This window comes from Oncorhynchus nerka, linkage group LG24 (genome assembly GCF_034236695.1).
Source record: "Oncorhynchus nerka isolate Pitt River linkage group LG24, Oner_Uvic_2.0, whole genome shotgun sequence".
Taxonomy (NCBI): domain Eukaryota; kingdom Metazoa; phylum Chordata; class Actinopteri; order Salmoniformes; family Salmonidae; genus Oncorhynchus; species Oncorhynchus nerka.
Window position 1 is genome coordinate 78,065,629 of NC_088419.1, and position 22,007 is coordinate 78,087,635.

The 22,007-nt window shown below is 42.6% G+C and overlaps 1 protein-coding gene across 2 annotated transcripts in view; it reads right to left on the reverse strand.

The window, feature by feature from the left end:
• Window positions 1-22,007, reverse strand: part of LOC115108613 (phosphatase and actin regulator 1-like) — a 61,593-nt gene that overhangs the window by 18,584 nt on the left and 21,002 nt on the right. The window contains exons 1-2 of one of the 2 annotated variants that reach the window (XM_029633162.2): window positions 13,935-14,535; window positions 8,973-9,137 (exon numbers count right to left, since the gene is read on the reverse strand). In XM_029633162.2, coding sequence (XP_029489022.1) covers window positions 8,973-9,137; window positions 13,935-14,184 — 415 coding nt within the window. In that variant the 5' untranslated portion in view covers window positions 14,185-14,535. Of the gene's footprint in view, window positions 1-8,972; window positions 9,138-13,934; window positions 14,536-22,007 lie in introns of those variants that run through there. The other variant, XM_065009176.1, reaches the window with a different exon arrangement.

Consider the following 22,007-nt stretch of genomic DNA (forward strand, 5'->3'; position numbering starts at 1 on the left):
GGCTAATGGGCTACGGTACAAATACCAGACAGGGCTGTCCTTACTAATGGGCTACGGTCAAATAGCTTCTCTATACACAGAGGTACCAGACAGGGCTGTCCTTACTAATGGGCTACGGTCAAATAGCTTCTCTATACACAGAGGTACCAGACAGGGCTGTCCTTACTAATGGACTACGGTCAAATAGCTTCTCTATACACAGAGGTACCAGACAGGGCTGTCCTTACTAATGGACTACGGTCAAATAGCTTCTCTATACACAGAGGTACCAGACAGGGCTGTCCTTACTAATGGGCTACGGTCAAATAGCTTCTCTATACACAGAGGTACCAGACAGGGCTGTCCTTACTAATGGGCTACGGTCAAATAGCTTCTCTATACACAGAGGTACCAGACAGGGCTGTCCTTACTAATGGGCTAAGGTCAAATAGCTTCTCTATACACAGAGGTACCAGACAGGGCTGTCCTTACTAATGGGCTACGGTCAAATAGCTTCTCTATACACAGAGGTACCAGACAGGGCTGTCCTTACTAATGGGCCAAGGTCAAATAGCTTCTCTATACACAGAGGTACCAGACAGGGCTGTCCTTACTAATGGGCTACGGTCAAATAGCTTCTCTATACACAGAGGTACCAGACAGGGCTGTCCTTACTAATGGGCTACGGTCAAATAGCTTCTCTATACACAGAGGTACCAGACAGGGCTGTCCTTACTAATGGGCTACGGTCAAATAGCTTCTCTATACACAGAGGTACCAGACAGGGCTGTCCTTACTAATGGGCTACGGTCAAATAGCTTCTCTATACACAGAGGTACCAGACAGGGCTGTCCTTACTAATGGGCTACGGTCAAATAGCTTCTCTATACACAGAGGTACCAGACAGGGCTGTCCTTACTAATGGGCTACGGTCAAATAGCTTCTCTATACACAGAGGTACCAGACAGGGCTGTCCTTACTAATGGGCTACGGTCAAATAGCTTCTCTATACACAGAGGTACCAGACAGGGCTGTCCTTACTAATGGGCTACGGTCAAATAGCTTCTCTATACACAGAGGTACCAGACAGGGCTGTCCTAACTAATGGGCTAAGGTCAAATAGCTTCTCTATACACAGAGGTACCAGACAGGGCTGTCCTTACTAATGGGCTAAGGTCAAATAGCTTCTCTATATACAGAGGTACCAGACAGGGCTGTCCTTACTAATGGGCTAAGGTCAAATAGCTTCTCTATATACAGAGGTACCAGACAGGGCTGTCCTTACTAATGGGCTACGGTCAAATAGCTTCTCTATACACAGAGGTACCAGACAGGGCTGTCCTAACTAATGGGCTAAGGTCAAATAGCTTCTCTATACACAGAGGTACCAGACAGGGCTGTCCTAACTAATGGGCTAAGGTCAAATAGCTTCTCTATACACAGAGGTACCAGACAGGGCTGTCCTAACTAATGGGCTAAGGTCAAATAGCTTCTCTATACACAGAGGTACCAGACAGGGCTGTCCTTACTAATGGGCTAAGGTCAAATAGCTTCTCTATACACAGAGGTACCAGACAGGGCTGTCCTAACTAATGGGCTACGGTCAAATAGCTTCTCTATACACAGAGGTACCAGACAGGGCTGTCCTAACTAATGGGCTACGGTCAAATAGCTTCTCTATACACAGAGGTACCAGACAGGGCTGTCCTTACTAATGGGCTACGGTCAAATAGCTTCTCTATACACAGAGGTACCAGACAGGGCTGTCCTTACTAATGGGCTACGGTCAAATAGCTTCTCTATACACAGAGGTACCAGACAGGGCTGTCCTTACTAATGGGCTACGGTCAAATAGCTTCTCTATACACAGAGGTACCAGACAGGGCTGTCCTTACTAATGGGCTACGGTCAAATAGCTTCTCTATACACAGAGGTACCAGACAGGGCTGTCCTTACTAATGGGCTACGGTCAAATAGCTTCTCTATATACAGAGGTACCAGACAGGGCTGTCCTTACTAATGGGCTAAGGTCAAATAGCTTCTCTATATACAGAGGTACCAGACAGGGCTGTCCTTACTAATGGGCTAAGGTCAAATAGCTTCTCTGTACACAGAGGTACCAGACAGGGCTGTCCTTACTAATGGGCTACGGTCAAATAGCTTCTCTATACACAGAGGTACCAGACAGGGCTGTCCTTACTAATGGGCTACGGTCAAATAGCTTCTCTATACACAGAGGTACCAGACAGGGCTGTCCTAACTAATGGGCTAAGGTCAAATAGCTTCTCTATACACAGAGGTACCAGACAGGGCTGTCCTAACTAATGGGCTAAGGTCAAATAGCTTCTCTATACACAGAGGTACCAGACAGGGCTGTCCTAACTAATGGGCTAAGGTCAAATAGCTTCTCTATACACAGAGGTACCAGACAGGGCTGTCCTTACTAATGGGCTAAGGTCAAATAGCTTCTCTATACACAGAGGTACCAGACAGGGCTGTCCTAACTAATGGGCTACGGTCAAATAGCTTCTCTATACACAGAGGTACCAGACAGGGCTGTCCTAACTAATGGGCTACGGTCAAATAGCTTCTCTATACACAGAGGTACCAGACAGGGCTGTCCTTACTAATGGGCTACGGTCAAATAGCTTCTCTATACACAGAGGTACCAGACAGGGCTGTCCTTACTAATGGGCTACGGTCAAATAGCTTCTCTATACACAGAGGTACCAGACAGGGCTGTCCTTACTAATGGGCTACGGTCAAATAGCTTCTCTATACACAGAGGTACCAGACAGGGCTGTCCTTACTAATGGGCTACGGTCAAATAGCTTCTCTGTACACAGAGGTACCAGACAGGGCTGTCCTAACTAATGGGCTACGGTCAAATAGCTTCTCTGTACACAGAGGTACCAGACAGGGCTGTCCTTACTAATGGGCTACGGTCAAATAGCTTCTCTGTACACAGAGGTACCAGACAGGGCTGTCCTAACTAATGGGCTACGGTCAAATAGCTTCTCTGTACACAGAGGTACCAGACAGGGCTGTCCTTACTAATGGGCTACGGTCAAATAGCTTCTCTATACACAGAGGTACCAGACAGGGCTGTCCTAACTAATGGGCTACGGTCAAATAGCTTCTCTATACACAGAGGTACCAGACAGGGCTGTCCTTACTAATGGGCTACGGTCAAATAGCTTCTCTATACACAGAGGTACCAGACAGGGCTGTCCTTACTAATGGGCTACGGTCAAATAGCTTCTCTATACACAGAGGTACCAGACAGGGCTGTCCTTACTAATGGGCTAAGGTCAAATAGCTTCTCTATACACAGAGGTACCAGACAGGGCTGTCCTAACTAATGGGCTACGGTCAAATAGCTTCTCTATACACAGAGGTACCAGACAGGGCTGTCCTAACTAATGGGCTACGGTCAAATAGCTTCTCTATACACAGAGGTACCAGACAGGGCTGTCCTTACTAATGGGCTACGGTCAAATAGCTTCTCTATACACAGAGGTACCAGACAGGGCTGTCCTTACTAATGGGCTACGGTCAAATAGCTTCTCTATACACAGAGGTACCAGACAGGGCTGTCCTTACTAATGGGCTACGGTCAAATAGCTTCTCTATACACAGAGGTACCAGACAGGGCTGTCCTTACTAATGGGCTACGGTCAAATAGCTTCTCTGTACACAGAGGTACCAGACAGGGCTGTCCTAACTAATGGGCTACGGTCAAATAGCTTCTCTGTACACAGAGGTACCAGACAGGGCTGTCCTTACTAATGGGCTACGGTCAAATAGCTTCTCTGTACACAGAGGTACCAGACAGGGCTGTCCTAACTAATGGGCTACGGTCAAATAGCTTCTCTGTACACAGAGGTACCAGACAGGGCTGTCCTTACTAATGGGCTACGGTCAAATAGCTTCTCTATACACAGAGGTACCAGACAGGGCTGTCCTAACTAATGGGCTACGGTCAAATAGCTTCTCTATACACAGAGGTACCAGACAGGGCTGTCCTTACTAATGGGCTACGGTCAAATAGCTTCTCTATACACAGAGGTACCAGACAGGGCTGTCCTTACTAATGGGCTACGGTCAAATAGCTTCTCTATACACAGAGGTACCAGACAGGGCTGTCCTTACTAATGGGCTAAGGTCAAATAGCTTCTCTATACACAGAGGTACCAGACAGGGCTGTCCTTACTAATGGGCTAAGGTCAAATAGCTTCTCTATACACAGAGGTACCAGACAGGGCTGTCCTTTATCCCCCCTCCTCTTTGCACTCGTTATGGAACCACTGGCCGAGGCCATCAGGGTAACGCCTGCTATACAGGGGCTGCTCATTGGTGATGTTCACCATAAAATAAGCTTGTATGCTGATTATGTCCTGATATTCATCTCTAGTCCCGAGACTTCAATTACATCTCTTATTAATATAATTAAATTATTCAGTGAATTCTCAGGCTACAAGATTAACCTAACTAAGTCAGAGGCTATGCCACTTGGTAGCCTACACTCTGTACCTAATACTTCTCCCCCCTTCCCTTTTAAATGGTCTCCCTCAGGTTTCATGTATCTGGGTATATTTGTAACTCCTAAATGCCAGCTAATGTACAAAGCCAATTTTGTTCCCTTGTTTGATACAATAAGACAGGATCTGGAGCGCTGGAACTCTCTCCCCATTTCTTGGTTGGGTAGAATATCCCTCCTGAAAATGAACGTTTTACCTAGACTACTTTACCCAATCCAAATGATCCCAGTATTACTCTCCAATAAGGTAATAAAGGATGTAAATGGATGGCTAAGTTCCTTTATATGGAGTAAACGCAAGCCAAGACTTAAGATGGCAATATTGCAGCTGCCAAGTTCTATGGGCGGCTTGGACCTGCCCAATATCAAGTTCTATCAATGGTGTGCCCACCTTTGTTATATTTCTGACTGGATCACAAATGATGACTCCTCTATTTGGTTAGACATTGAGACTTCTCTTTCAAAATACCCCTTACAGGATCTTTTATTTTTCAGAAGTTTCAAGTCTGTAGAAGAACACTGCAATAATCCAGTTACACTTAACACAGTCAAAGTATGGAGGTCAGTTCAACGCTTCCTGGGAAGGTCCAAACTAACCTCTGCTCTTACCCCAATTCTTAACAACCCAGATTTCAGTCCAGGATTGCAGGATGCTGGCTTTAACTTATGGCTTAATAAGGGCATACGCAGGCTAAACGACTTATTTGCTGACAAGATTTTGTTGTGATTTGAGCAGATGGTCGAGAAATATCGACTCCCAAAGCAGGACTTTTTCCGCTTCCTACAAGTAAGACATTATATTCTGGAGAGCACCACCTTAATTGGTAACCCTGATATGTCTGTCATTGAAAGAATGCTTTTTTTCCCACAAAGGAAAATGTCTGTAAGTCTGTTTTATGATACTTTAAGGTCCTTTTCTGCTGTCAACACACAGAGGGTGAAACAAGTGTGGGAGAAAGAATTGTCTGTTACTATTGACGAAGAGATGTGGGAGGACATTTGGAGATATGCAAAAACAATATCTATATGTAACCGTACTAGAGCAATCCAATTAAGAATAATACACAGATTGCATATATCCCCAAATCGCAGACATGCTTTTAGCCCCACTTCCTCTTCCCCTCAGTGTCTTAAATGCAAAACTGATACAGGCACCCTAACACATTGTTTATGGTCATGTACCAAAATACAAAGATACTGGTCTGGTGTCCTGCAAGAAATTGAAAAGATTTTAGGGGTTGATCTAGAATTGGACCCAGTTTCTTTACTGTTAGGTCTCCCTAGTAGGCATGTTACTTCTGTCTGTAAAAGGAGGCTTTACAACATCCTTACCTTCGCAGCGAGGAAAAACATCCTTTTACAGTGGATTAGTGATAAGGTTCCTTCTATTAAAGACTGGCATAAGATACTATTTGAATGGGTGCCTCTGGAATATCTGACATGTACATTGCATTCTAAAACAGACCAGTTCTACAAAGTATGGGAACCTTATCTAAATTACCTAGAACCTGAGGTATCAGCTATTATGCTGCAAGGATTCTCTTAGAATGGCGGGGATCTATGTATTTCAGAACTACACTGTACGTTCCATGTGTGGAACCTAACCTCTTGGTTTAAACTGAGCTTTTTTGTTTAATTTCTGTTTGTAAGTTTGTTTAAAATGTATGTATTGAGGGACGCAATGATGGTGATGGGGTGAGAGAAGCACCGAGCGGGAAGAGCAAAATGGTGTACGTATGTATGGGTGTGTATATGTGTGTGCGTGCGTGTATGTATGCATATGTGTGTGTATATGCATGGGTATATGTATATGTGTGTATGTATGTATGTGTATGTATATGTGTGTATGTATGTGTATGTATGTATGTGTATGTATGTATGTGTATGTATATGTGTGTATGTATGTGTATGTATGTATGTGTATGTATATGTGTGTATGTATGTGTATGTATGTATGTGTATGTATGTATGGGTATGTATGTATGGGTATGTATGTATGTGTATGTATATGCATGGGTATATGTATATGTGTGTATGTATGTATGTATGTGTATATGCATGGGTATATGTATATGTGTGTATGTATGTATGTGTATGTATATGCACGTAGATATGGGTATATGTATATGTGTGTATGTATGGGTATGTATGTATGTATGTGTATATGCATGGGTATATGTATATGTGTGTATGTATGGGTATGTATGTATGTGTATGTATATGCACGTAGATATGGGTATATGTATATGTGTGTATGTATGGGTATGTATGTATGTGTATGTATATGTATATGTGTGTATGTATGGGTATGTATGTATGTGTATGTATATGTATATGTGTGTATGTATGGGTATGTATGTATGTGTATGTATATGTATATGTGTGTATGTATGGGTATGTATGTATGTATGTGTATGTATATGTATATGTGTGTATGTATGGGTATGTATGTATGTGTATGTATATGTGTGTATGTATGGGTATGTATGTATGTGTATGTATATGTATATGTGTGTATGTATGGGTATGTATGTATGTGTATGTATATGTGTGTATGTATGGGTATGTATGTATGTGTATGTATATGTATATGTGTGTATGTATGGGTATGTATGTATATGTATATGTGTGTATGTATGTGTATGTATGTATGTATATGTATATGTGTGTATGTATGGGTATGTATGTATGTGTATGTATATGTATATGTGTGTATGTATGTGTATGTATGTATGTATATGTATATGTGTGTATGTATGGGTATGTATGTATGTGTATGTATATGTATATGTGTGTATGTATGGGTATGTATGTATGTGTATGTATATGTATATGTGTGTATGTATGGGTATGTATGTATGTATGTGTATGTATATGTATATGTGTGTATGTATGGGTATGTATGTATGTGTATGTATATGTGTGTATGTATGGGTATGTATGTATGTGTATGTATATGTATATGTGTGTATGTATGGGTATGTATGTATGTGTATGTATATGTGTGTATGTATGGGTATGTATGTATGTGTATGTATATGTATATGTGTGTATGTATGGGTATGTATGTATATGTATATGTGTGTATGTATGTGTATGTATGTATGTATATGTATATGTGTGTATGTATGGGTATGTATGTATGTGTATGTATATGTATATGTGTGTATGTATGTGTATGTATGTATGTATATGTATATGTGTGTATGTATGGGTATGTATGTATGTGTATGTATATGCACGTAGATATGGGTATATGTATATGTGTGTATGTATGGGTATGTATGTATGTATATATATGCACGTAGATATGGGTAAGTGGGGGCTGTTTTTCTTTTTGTTCTGTGTGCTTTGTCTCTGTTGTTGTATCTCTTAATATGGGTGAAAATTGTGAAATTTCAATAAAAATACTGTTACAAAAATAATAGCCCATTGTATAGTATATATAATAGAACTAAAATTAGCTGATTTTTAATTTATAAATACTTTGCTACAATGTCACACTTTAGCTAGCTACCCACCTCGTTCCTTTCTGTATGCATGTGCACTATCATGCTTTTGACATATGTGTATTTTCAGATTCCACAATGATTCTTTAGTTGTGGACACTACATCACCGCACTCCCCCTCTCCCTGTGTTTTATCAGTTTCTTTCTGTAAATATGTATTGAACTCCATGACAGTAGTTAAAGCAAGGGTCTATAGCAGCGCACAAGTAGACTACAAATGCATGCTGGGCCGTGCATGCCCTGAGTTCGTGAAGTGAGTGCTATTGGAGCGGTACTGGAACAAAATGGGAGAGGCCGAGAAGGCCAATGCTCCAGCCTTTGAGAAACTCGCGCCGCGCTCCAGTCAAATTGGGCACACTCCGCACCTCGCTCACATACTCTGGTACAGTCTTCAACAATCATATAGTACATAGCTACCCAGCAATGCCCTCTTCCTCATAGCACCTACAGCCATACATACATCAACATGACATCATTACACTAAGGTTGTAGCTTTGCCTTGAAGACATAAGACTACAGCTATCGCGGGGTAGGGGGGAGTGCTTAGGTGGCAAACAGAGGTAGAATACAAGCGGTTAAGGCTAAGGGGTTAGATCTTAAGGTGTTAGACTAGGGTTAGGGGAGAGGTAGAAAGCAGGGCTTATGGTCTAGAGGTTAGATCTTAGGGTGTTAGACTAGGGTTAGGGGAGAGGTAGAAAGCAGGGCTTATGGTTCAGGGGTTAGATCTTAGGGTGTTAGACTAGGGTTAGGGGAGAGGTAGAAAGCAGGGCTTATGGTCTAGGGGTTAGATCTTAGGGTGTTAGACTAGGGTTAGGGGAGAGGTAGAAAGCAGGGCTTATGGTTCAGGGGTTAGATCTTAGGGTGTTAGACTAGGGTTAGGGGAGAGGTAGAAAGCAGGGCTTATGGTTCAGGGGTAAGGGTTGAAGGTTAGATAGGAGTCTTACCAGCAGATGTCTGCTTGAACTGCTCGCTCTTCTTCTTCCTCCATTTCCACGGTTTGAACAGACGCCCGAGGGTGGCAAACTTGCTCCGTCTTCGAATGGGAGGGGTGTGTGTGCCAGGGACAAGCGAATCAGATCGCGTCGCTGCCAGTCGCTCCACCTCCTCAACTGAGAGGATAGAAAAGAGGAGAGATGAAGAAGAGAGGAGAGATGAAGGGGAGAGGAGAGAAGAAGGGGAGAGAAAACAGTCAACAACAATCCATAAAACAGTAAAAGAATGAGATTCAAAGTATGTGGCCACATACACATATTTAGCAGATGTTATCGTGGGTGTATCGAAATGCTTGTGTTCCTAGCTCCAACAGTGCAGTAGTATCTAACAATTCACAACACAAATCTAAAAGCAAAAGAATGGAATAAAGAAATATATAACTATCAAGACGAGCAATGTCGGAGCGGCTTTGACTAAAATACAGCAGAATAGAATACAGACCGACAGGATGCTCTCAATTGTGCCTGAGATGAGTAAAGCAGTATGTAAACATTATTAAAGTGACTAGTGTTCCAATATTAAAGTGGCCAGTGATTCCACATATATAGGGCAGCAGCCTTTAAGGTGCAAGGTTGAGTAACCGGGTGGTAGCTGGCTAGTGAAGGCTATTTAACAGGCTGATGGCCTTGAGATAGAAGCTGTTCTTCAGTTTCGGTCCCAGCTTTGATGCACCTGTACTAACCTCTCCTTCTGGATGGTAACGGGATGAACAGGCAGTGGCTCAGGTGGTTGATGTCCATTGATCTTTTTGGCCTTCCTATGACATCAGGTGCTGTAAGTGTCCTGGAAGGCTGGCAGTGTGCCCCGGTGATGTGTCGTGCAGACCGTACCACCCTCTGGAGAGCCCTGCGGTTGCGGGCGGTGCAGTTGCCATACCAGGCGGTGACACAGACCGACAGGATGCTCTCAATTGTGCATCTGTAAAAGTTTGAGGCTCTTAGGGGCCAAGCCAAATTTCTTCAGCCTCCTGAGGTTGAAGAGGCGTTGTTGCGCCTTATTCACCACACTGTGTGGGTGGACCATTTCAGATCGTCAGTGATGTGTACGCCGAGGAACTTGAAGCTTTCATCCTTCTCTACTGCGGTCCTGTCGATGTTACACAGCCCAGTTAGGGGCGTGCTCCCTCTGCTGTTTCCTGAAGCCCAAGATCAGCTCCGTCATTTGTTTGATGTTGAGGGAGAGGTTATTTTCCTGGCACCACTCCACCAGGGAGTTGTTGTTGGTAATCAGGCCTACTACTGTTGTCATCTGCAAACTTGATGATTGAGTTGGAGGCGTGCGTGGCCACACAGTCATGGGTGAACAGGGAGTACAGGAGGGGGTTGAGCGCGCACCCTTGTGAGGCCCCCTGTGTTGCGGATGAGAGAAGTGGAGGTGTTTTTCCTACCTTCACCACCTGGGGGCGGCCTGTCAGGAAGTCCAGGACCCAGTTGCACAGGGTGGGGTTCAGACCCAGGGCCTCGAGCTTAATGATGAGCATGGAGGGTACTATGGTGTTGAAGGCAGAGCTATAGTCAAGGAGCAATTTATCTGAATCCTTCTAATTAATACATAAGGAAGAAACCATGGTAATATAAATCATTACACAAGGAAGGATGAAGATGGAAGGTTTACAGAGTAAAAAAAAAAAAACATTAAAAAAAAACTTTCTACACATGATACACAGCCCAGTTTGGTCTCTCTTTCTCAAAAGTATTCACCCCCCTTGGCATTTTTCCTATTTTGTTGCCTTACAACCTGGAATTAAAATAGATTTTGGGGGATTTGAATAATTTGATTTACACAACATGCCTACCACTTTGAAGATGCAAAATATGTTTTATTGTGAAACAAACAAGAAATAAGAGTTGGATGGGTTTCGCTGGTGTACAGCAATCTTTAAATCATACCACCGATTTTCAACTGGATTGAGGTCTGGGCTTTGACTAGGCCATTCCAAAACATTTAAATGTTTCCCCTTAAACCACTCGAGTGTTGCTTTAGCAGTATGCTTAGGGTCATTGTCCTGCTGGAAGGTGAATCTCTGTCCCAGTCCCAAATCTCTAGAAGAGAAACAGGTTTCCCTCAAGAATTTCCCTGTATTTAGCACCATCCATCATTCCTTCAATTCTGACCAGTTTCCCAGTTCCTGCCAATGAAAAACATCCCCACAGCATGATGCTGCCACCACCATGCTTCACTGTGAGGATGAGGTTCTCGGGGTGATGACAGGTGTTGGGTTTGAGCCAGACATTTTCTTTGATGGCCAAAGAGCTCAATTTTAGTCTCATCTGACCAGAGTACCTTCTTCCATATGTTTGGGGAGTCTCCTACATGCCCTTTGGCGAACCCCAAAAGTGCTTGCTTATCTTTTTTTTAAGCAATGGCTTTTTTCTGGCCACTCTTCCGTAAAGCCCAGCCCTGTGGAGTGTTCGGCTTAAAGTGGTCCTACGGACAGATACTCCAATCTCCGCTGTGGAGCTTTGCAGCTCTTTCAGGGTTATCTTTGGTCTCTTTGTTGCCTCTCTGATTAATGCCCTCCTTCCCTGGTCCGGGAGTTTTGGTGGGTGGTACTCTCTTGGCGGGTTTGTTGTGGTGCCTTGCAGCTTCATTAAATAGTACCCACAAAACACCAGTCTCAACGTCAACAGTGAATAGGCGACTCCGGGATGCTGGCCTTCTAAGCAGAGTTGCAAAGAAAAAGCCATGTCTCAGACTGGCCAATAAAAATAAAAGATTAAGGTGGGCAAAAGAACAGAGACACTGGACAAAGGAACTCTGCCTAGAAGGCCAGCATCTAGGAGTCCCCTCTTCACTGTTGACAGTGAGACTGGTATTTTGCGGGTAATATTTAATGAAGCTTCCAGTTGAGGACTAGTGAGGCGTCTGTTTCTCAAACTAGACCCTAATGTACTTGTCCTCTTGTTCAGTTGTGCACTGGAGCCTCCCAGTCCTCTTTCTATTCTGGTTAAAGCCAGTTTGTGCTGTTCTGTGAAGGGAGTAGTACACCGCGTTGTATGAGATCTTCAGTTTCTTGGAATTTCTTGCATGGAATAGCCTTCATTTCTCAGAACAAGAATAGATTGATGAGTTTCAGATGAAAGATCTTAGATTCTGGCCATTTTTAGCCTGTAATCTAAATCCCAAATGCTGGTTGTCCAGATAGTCAACTAGTCTAAAGAAGGCCAGTTTTATTGCTTCTTTAATCAGAACAGGTTTCAGCTGTGCTAACATAATTGCAAAAGGGTTTTATAATGATCAATTCACCTTTTAAAATGATAAACTTGGATTAGCTAACACAATGTGCCATTGGAACACAGTAGTGATGGTTGCTGATAATGGCCTCTGTACGCCTATGTAGATATTCCATTAAAATCAGCCGTTTCCAGCTACAATAGTAATTTACAACAATAACAATGTCTACACTGTATTTCTGATCAATTTCATGTTAATTTAAATGGACACACAAAATGTGCTTTTCTTTAAAAAACAAGGACATTTCTAAGTGACCCCAATCTTTTGAAGGTTAGTGTATATCTCTCTCTCCCTGAGCTATGATATGCGCTGCACTGTAAGAGAGATGTCAGACTGTTCTAAAGTAATTACACTGCTCTCCTTACTCCATTTTCTCATCATTTTTCCATCTCCAAACTCCCCCCTCCTTCCCATAACACCAGTCGTCCTACCAGGCTGGACTGCTTGGAAAAAAGGCATGGTGCCTGGATCACAGGGACAGGGGAAAAACATTGGAATTCAAATAAAAAATACTAACTCAAACTCATGCATGCGTACACATGCACACACCCTTTAGTCTGCACAAAGAGCAAGTGTGTGTGTGGGGGCACAGGGGTTGGCGGGGGGAGCTATTTATAACTTGTCAGAAATGTCCAGATCAACTAGCCCATGTCAGCTAATGTTTTTAGCTCGGTTTTTTAGCCCATAAATTCTGTTGTAATGTTTGAGTCACTCAAATATCACATGAATACACATTGGCGAAATGTGTAGAATTGCAAGAAAATGTGCTTTTAAAACTGCATTAATTTTCTCTGCACCTCATGACAATATGTGTAAAATAAGCTTTAAAACCTACAACAACAAAACAACTATCCGCCTAGAAGAGGTGTGTGAACAGTTTGTGTTATGAACAGTGCTTGTGCCCTTAGACATGGTGTGGATGTGCAGTGGGGGCTCAGGACGTTCCCCAACGCTGGAAGGGGGGCCTGGGTGAAGTTTGGGAACCCCTTATGTCATTGCACCCTGACCTCACATTCCACCTCATCAGGAGGGAACAAAAAACAAACAAATCCAACATTGTTGCATAATAAAATAGTAGTAACAGCCTATGTGCAAAGGAGAGGAGACAGACCTATCAACTGAATTAACTATGGAATGCATTTCAATTATTATGCTTTTCATATGCACTTGTGATAGTAAATAGAACGGTACATCTCAGGCTTGTAGCCTACTGGAGCCAGGGGCTGTTTGAACAACTCCATCACAACCACATTCAAAACACAGCATAAGAATAAAAATACTATTCCAATGCTATTCTGCCTGGATAGATATTCATAGCCTAATGCCTACAAAACACCATATACTAGTACACCCACAGAAATATTCTGACTCAGAGTAGTATTATTTATTATTATTATGATTTGAAAAGTCCTCAGCAGCCTGTCCACAGAGAAAAACAGCCCGCCGTGGGGCAAGCGAGCAAGGCAAGCGAGCAAGGCAAGGGAGCGGTCGCTTTGAGGAGCAGCGCAAACATGAAGTGGGAGATGATCAAAAACATCTCCTACTGGTTGAATCAACGTTGTTTCATGTAATTGCAATTCAATTAAGTGGAAACAACGTGATATGGACTCTGAATTGATGCCTGTGCCCAGTGGGCTCTTCCTGCTGCTGTGAAAACCTCAACCCTCCTCTCCACTCACCTTCATGTGGGTCTGCGCCGCGGCAGTTGCTGCATATGTGCTTGATCTCCTTCCCGATCTGGCAGTGGATCATGAAAGGTATATTGTTGTTGTTTGCCACGGGTTGCTGCTGCTGTTGCTTACCGCTACGATTATTGGACGTCTTCCGAAGCAGGTAAAACGCTCTCCTCGTCGGCGGCTTCTCCTCGATAACGGCTAGAAATGAGGAGGGAGCGTCGTTCCGAGAACCAGACGCGTACCTGGAGCTCATAACGGCGTATGAAGGAACCGCTATGGTTAGGCAAAGCAGGGCTATGGCTGTGTGGGGTGGATCCGCTGATCCCAATTCGCTCTCAGATATGCAGTCAGGGTGGCTTTAAAACGGTCTTTACGTTCTAGTCAAACTGTCTACTCCAATACCGATGACCTCCGCAGACCTAAAATAACTGCCCGCCAAACCCTAGCTTTGTGCACGGGGGCCAACGACTTCAGAGTTAGGGCTACGTAAATTCGTCCGTCTTTGTATTATATGGATCTGTTCATGTCCAGTTATTCGGAGGTTCTTCTCCATTTATTTATGGGTCCAATCCCTGTTTATATATCCTTGTACGTCATCACATTTGAATCTGCCTCTCAACTGCATGGGCAGGGTTTACAGTCTCCCTAAATGCTGGTTTCCAGTAGTTACCACAGACACAAAGTCTATATCGTAAAAATGAATGAAAGCAAACATTTGTTTTTTGGCCTTAATTTAAGGTTAGGGTTATGCATAAGGTTAGCAGTGTGTTAATTCATGTTTAAGGTTATGGTTATGGTTAGGTTTAAAATCACATTTTAAGAAGATAAATGGGCGGGGTTTATGACTTTGTGGTTGTGGTTAAATATTGACGACCCAAAATAATATCCACCCACTACTGAGAACTGACCTTGTTATTCTGTAGCTACAGCCAGCCTACACAATATTCAATATGAATATCATATCACCACAACCACCAAAAGCCCTGATATGAAATGAAATCTTAACAACAGTGGAGGCATACCTATAAGGTCATAAACATATAGCCTATAGGCCCCTCAAACTCAACTCTGGACCTCCAATCCAGTTCCACTGCATTTTCCCATTGTTCCTCCCTAATCAGGGACTGGTTTAGGTGGATGCAGTTAATGATCAATTACAACAGAAGACCAGCAGGCTCTGGGCCTCGTAGGGTAAGAGTTGAATCAAATCAAATACCCTTGCTATAAGCCTAACACTCAATGCAAAGATCCATATTCACTATAGTGGCCTTAACTGCCAAATGGCAGATTTTAACACACACACACACTAAATTGCTTTAATAGCCACTAGGGAGCAAGAAATACTATACTGCCAAGCTAATCAGGCTAAATTGTGAAAGACTCCAGCCACCCTAGCCATAGAATGTTCTCTCTGCTATCGCACAGCAAGCGGTACCAGAGTGCCAAGTCTAGGTCCAAGACGCTTCTAAACAGCTTCTACCCCCGAGCCATAAGACTCCCGAACATCTAATCAAATGACTACCCAGACAGACTATTTGCATTGTACCCCCCGCCCCACGCATAGTCACTTTAATAACTCTGCATGTACATATTACCTCAATTACCTTGACTAACCGGTGCCCCCACACATTGACTCTGTACCGGTACCCCCTGTATATAGCCTTGCTATTGTTGTTATACTGCTGCTCTTTAAGTATTTGTTACTTTTATTTGTTACTTTTTGGGGGGTATTTTCTTAACTTATTTGGGACTGAGTAGCTTGGATGAATAAGGTGCCCAGAGTAAACTGCCTGCTACTCAGGCCCAGAAGCTACAATATGCATATAATTAGTAGGTTTGGATAGAAAACACGCTGAAGTTTCTAAAACTGTTTGAATGATGTCTGTGAGTATGACAGAACTCATATGGCAGGCAAAAACCTGAGAAACAATCCAACCAGGAAGTGGGAAATCTGAGGTTTGTAGTTTTTCAAGTCATTGCCTATCCAATATACAGTGTCTATGGGGTCATATTGCACTTCCTAATGCTTCCACTAGATGTCAACAGTCTTTAGAACCTTGTTTCAGGCTTCTACTATGACGGGGGAGGGAATAAGAGCTGTTTGAACCAGGGGTCTGGCAGAATGCCATGAGCTAAGTCACGCGCGCGGCCGTGAGAGCGAGCTGCGTTCCCTTTCATTTCTAAAGACAAAGGAATTGTCCGGTTGGAATACTATTGAAGATTTATGATAAAAACATCCTAACGATTGATTATATGCATCGTTTGACATGTTTCTATGAACTGTATTGGAACTGTTTTGACTTTTCGTCTGGACTAAGTGCCTGCGCCTTGTGAATTTGGATTTGTGAACTAAACGTGCAAACAAAAAGGAGGTATTTGTTCATAAATGATGGACTTTATCGAACAAAACAAACATTAATTGTGGAACTAGGATTCCTGGGAGTGCATTCCGATGAAGATCATCAAAGGTAAGTAAATATTTATAATGCTATTTCTGAGTGTTGTGACACCTCTCCTTGGTTGAAAAATGGCTGTATGTTTTTCTGTGGCTAGGCGCTGACCTAACATAATTGAATTTGGCGCCCTGCAATTTCACTGGCTGTTGGCGAGGTGGGACGCCCACATATCCCAGAGAAGTTAAAACTGCATTGTTGGTTAAGGGCTTGTAAGTAAGCATTTCACTGTAAGGTCTACATCTGTTGTATTCGGCGCATGTGACAAATACAATTTGATTTGATGCGCGCATGTGTGTGCGCTCTAGTGTGTGTGTGTGTGTGTGCGCACATGCCTGTGTGTATGTGTAGGTTTAGAAGGCTATCCATTCAGTCACAGTACTGATTTGGCTCAGTGTGCTACAAGCTGGTGTTTCATCTGGATAAGAAACACACTTTAATGACTTACTAGAATAGAGAAAATAAGAGAGAGAGAGACTGAGAGAATGTGTTATGTTTACTGTTAATTTTTTATTGTTTATTTCACTGTTGTTTTATTATCTATTTCACTTGCTTTGGCAATGTAAACATTGGTTTATCATGCCAATAAAGCCCTTTGAATTGGGAAACAGATGTGTACATTTCCAAAGCAAGTGAAATAGATAATAAACAACAGTGAAATAAACATAAAGAATTACACTCACAAATGTTTCAAAGGAATAAACACATTTCAAATATCATGTTATTATGTTTCAAATGTCATATTATGCTATCTCTCGCTCTCTCTTTCCCTCTTTCTCTCCTCTTTTTTAAAGGAAATCTCAATCCCCTCCTCCAGGCCTGATGCCTTCACAACATGCAACACTGTTATCCCTGCTGGACGCTTACAGTAGAACGGAGATTATCACTGCTCAGTGAGTGAGTGAGTGAGTGAGTGAGTGAGTGAGTGAGTGAGTGAGTGAGTGAGTGAGTGAGAAAAAAAACGAATTCTGCAGAAATATCATATATGACTCATCCTTCAATCATTCTCTATATTCCTTTCTTATAGAGAAGATGGAGAGAGAAGAGGAGAGGAAGAGGATGGTGCAACATGGATGATATAGCGAAGGCTATTTGCAGGTAATAATTGCAACGTATAAGTCCAATACATATCACCATACAGGAAAATATTATTCAATCTGACACACCATAGCATCTTGTGACGCTGTAGCCCTGGTTGATGCTAGACCAGGGATAGGAAACTCCAGTCATCAGGTGCCTGATTGGTGTCACACTTTTCCCCCAAGCCCCAGCTAACACACCTGACTCAATAATCAACTAATCATGATCTTCAGTTTAGAATGCAATTTGTTTAATCAGCTGTGTTTGCTAGAGATGGGGAAAGGAGTTTCCCATCCTTGTGTTAGAAGTTTATTTACCATGAGAGCGATAGGTGGACCAGGATTAGTTTATTTATGTAGCGCTACTGCCCCCTGCTGACAGATATAGATATCACTTATTGGAGCAGTAGTTTCCTGTTATCAACAGCAGGTAGCGATAGCTAATATGAGCTGGAAGTTACAATCACAGTAGTGGCTCATTCTGCAGTACAAAGGTAGGAAGACATTGACAATGCAGCCTCTCTAACACACATGACTATGCAAACGAGCACATACACATCTACTTAATCGCTCTCTCATTTCAATTTAAGGGGCTTTATTGGCATGGGAAACATGTTTAAATAAACAACAAAGAAGAATAAAGACATTCCAGATCTCTCTCTCTCTCTCTCTCTCTCTCTCTCTCTCTCTCTCTCTCTCTCCTCTCCATCTCTCTCTCTCTGTCTCTCCCTCTCTTCCTCTTTCCCTCTTCCAACCCAGTCATGTAGCTGAGTATAGCAGTCCTCCCTGATTGACTGTGTAAGTCAATCAGGGAGGAGAGAGGAGGGTAATCATAGCTGACTCTGTAATCATTCATATAAAATGTCAAGATGGGATAGTTAAATAGGGGACCTGAGGAGATCCAACCATGTGCTGCAGGTGTATGAATGTGTGTGTGTATGAGTGTGTGTCCAAATGCTTGCATGATAGTGAGCACAATATGTGCTGTATGTGTGTTTGCCTAAAAGCTTGTATGACATTTCACACAGTGTGCAAACTATTTGCTGTGTGTGTGTGTATGTGTGTGCGATTACATAACAACATGTTAAAAAGTGGCCTCCCGGTTGGCGCAGTGGTGAAGGGCGCTGTACTGCAGCGCCAGCTGTGCCACCAGAGACCCTGGGTTCGCGCCCAGGCTCTGTCGTAACCGGCCGCGACCGGGAGGTCCGTAGGGCGACGCACAATTGGCCTAGCGTCGTCCGGGTTAGGGAAGGTTTGGCTGGTAGGGACATCCTTGTCTCATCGCGCACCAGCGACTCCTGTGTTGGGCCGGGCGCAATGCACGCTAACCAAGGATCCTCCGACACATTGGTGCGGCTGGCATCCGGGTTGGATGCGCGCTGTGTTAAGAAGCAGTGAGGCTTGGTTGGGTTGTGTATCGGAGGACGCATTGACTTTCGACCTTCGTCTCTCCCGAGCCCGTACGGGAGTTGTAGCGATGAGACAAGATAGTCTGCTAACAATTGGATACCATGAAAAAGGGGTAAAAATTTTATAAAAATAAAAAATAAAAAGTTCCCCCTTCTGACTGATGCTGATTGACTGTGTAGATTAGAAGCAGACTATAGATTAGAAGCAGACTGTAGATTAGAAGCAGACTGTAGATTAGAAGCAGACTGTAGATTAGAAGCAGACTATTGATTGTAGAATTAGACTGTAGATTGTAGAAGCAGACTGTAGATTGTAGAAGTAGATTGTAGAAGCAGACTATAGATTGTAGAAGCAGATTGTAGATTAGAAGCAGACTGTAGATTGTAGAAGCAGATTGTAGATTGTAGAAGCAGACTATTGATTGTAGAATTAGACTGTAGATTGTAGAAGCAGACTGTAGATTGTAGAAGCAGACTGTAGATTAGAAGCAGACTGTAGAAGCAGACTGTAGAATAGAAGCAGACTGTAGATTGTAAAAGCAGACTGTAGATTGTAGAAGCAGACTGTAGATTGTAGAAGCAGGCTGTAGAAGCAGACTGTAGATTAGAAGCAGACTGTAGATTAGAAGCAGACTGTAGATTGTAGAAGCAGACTGTAGAAGCATACTGTAGATTAGAAGCATACTGTAGATTAGAAGCAGACAGTAGATTGTAGAAGCAGACTGTAGATTGTAGAAGCAGACTGTAGATTGTAGAAGCAGACTGTAGATGGTAGAAGCAGACTGTAGATTAGAAGCAGACTGTAGATTAGAAGCAGACTGTAGATTAGAAGCAGACTGTAGATTAGAAGCAGACTGTAGATTAGAAGCAGACTGTAGATTAGAAGCAGACTGTAGATTGGAGAAGCAGACTGTAGAAGCAGACTGTAGATTGGAGAAGCAGACTGTAGATTGTAGAAGCAGAATGTAGATTAGAAGCAGACTGTAGATTAGAAGCAGACTGTAGATTGTAGATGCAGACTGTAGATTGTAGAAGCAGACTGTAGATTGTAGAAGCAGACTGTAGATTAGAAGCAGACTGTAGATTATAGAAGCAGACTATAGATTGTAGAAGCAGACTGTAGATTAGAGGCAGACTGTAGATTAGAAGCAGACTGTAGATTGTAGAAGCAGACTGTAGATTGTAGAAGCAGACTGTAGATTGTAGAAGCAGATTGTAGAAGCAGACTGTAGATTGTAGAAGCAGACTGTAGATTAGAAGCAGACTGTAGATTGTAGAAGCAGATTGTAGATTGTAGAAGCAGATTGTAGAAGCAGACTGTAGATTGTAGAAGCAGGCTGTAGAAGCAGACTGTAGATTAGAAGCAGACTGTAGATTAGAAGCAGACTGTAGATTGTAGAAACAGACTATAGATTGTAGAAGCAGATTGTAGAAGCAGACTGTAGATTGTAGAAGCAGACTGTAGATTGTAGAAGCAGATTGTAGATTGTAGAAGCAGACTATTGATTGTAGAATTAGACTGTAGATTGTAGAAGCAGACTGTAGATTGTAGAAGCAGACTGTAGATTAGAAGCAGACTGTAGAAGCAGACTGTAGAATAGAAGCAGACTGTAGATTGTAAAAGCAGACTGTAGATTGTAGAAGCAGACTGTAGATTGTAGAAGCAGGCTGTAGAAGCAGACTGTAGATTAGAAGCAGACTGTAGATTAGAAGCAGACTGTAGATTGTAGAAGCAGACTGTAGAAGCATACTGTAGATTAGAAGCATACTGTAGATTAGAAGCAGACAGTAGATTGTAGAAGCAGACTGTAGATTGTAGAAGCAGACTGTAGATTGTAGAAGCAGACTGTAGATTGTAGAAGCAGACTGTAGATGGTAGAAGCAGACTGTAGATTAGAAGCAGACTGTAGATTAGAAGCAGACTGTAGATTAGAAGCAGACTGTAGATTAGAAGCAGACTGTAGATTGGAGAAGCAGACTGTAGAAGCAGACTGTAGATTGGAGAAGCAGACTGTAGATTGTACATTTACATTTACATTTAAGTCATTTAGCAGACGCTCTTATCCAGAGCGACTTACAAATTGGTGCGTTCACCTTATGACATCCAGTGGAACAGTCACTTTACAATAGTAGAAGCAGACTGTAGATTAGAAGCAGAATGTAGATTAGAAGCAGACTGTAGATTAGAAGCAGACTGTAGATTGTAGATGCAGACTGTAGATTGTAGAAGCAGACTGTAGATTGTAGAAGCAGACTGTAGATTAGAAGCAGACTGTAGATTATAGAAGCAGACTATAGATTGTAGAAGCAGACTGTAGATTAGAGGCAGACTGTAGATTAGAAGCAGACTGTAGATTGTAGAAGCAGACTGTAGATTGTAGAAACAGACTGTAGATTGTAGAAGCAGATTGTAGAAGCAGACTGTAGATTGTAGAAGCAGACTGTAGATTAGAAGCAGACTGTAGATTGTAGAAGCAGATTGTAGATTGTAGAAGCAGATTGTAGAAGCAGACTGTAGATTGTAGAAGCAGGCTGTAGAAGCAGACTGTAGATTAGAAGCAGACTGTAGATTAGAAGCAGACTGTAGATTGTAGAAACAGACTATAGATTGTAGAAGCAGATTGTAAGTCGCTCTGGATAAGAGCGTCTGCTAAATGACTTAAATGTAAATGTAAATGTAGAAGCAGACTGTAGATTGTAGAAGCAGACTGTATATTAGAAGCAAACTGTAGATTAGAAGCAGACTGTAGATTAGAAGCAAACTGTAGATTGTAGAAGCAGACTATAGATTGTAGAAGCAGATTGTAGAAGCAGACTGTAGATTGTAGAAGCAGACTGTAGATTAGAAGCAGACTGTAGATTGTAGAAGCATACTGTAGATTGTAGAAGCAGACTGTAGATTAGAAGCAGACTGTAGATTGTAGAAGCAGAAGCCTTTAGCCCAGCAACCATACCAAAATGCAGCGCTCAATACAACTGGGTTGGGGCTATATGACATCATCATCATCTTCACCACCATCTCTCTCCCGTCTCCATCGATGGCTCTGGATAACATCACTGTGTGTGCAGTGCGAGTAGGTTGCATAGTGAAACACACATCACTTGTTAGTGCAAGGACAGCTCATGGGAAGTCAA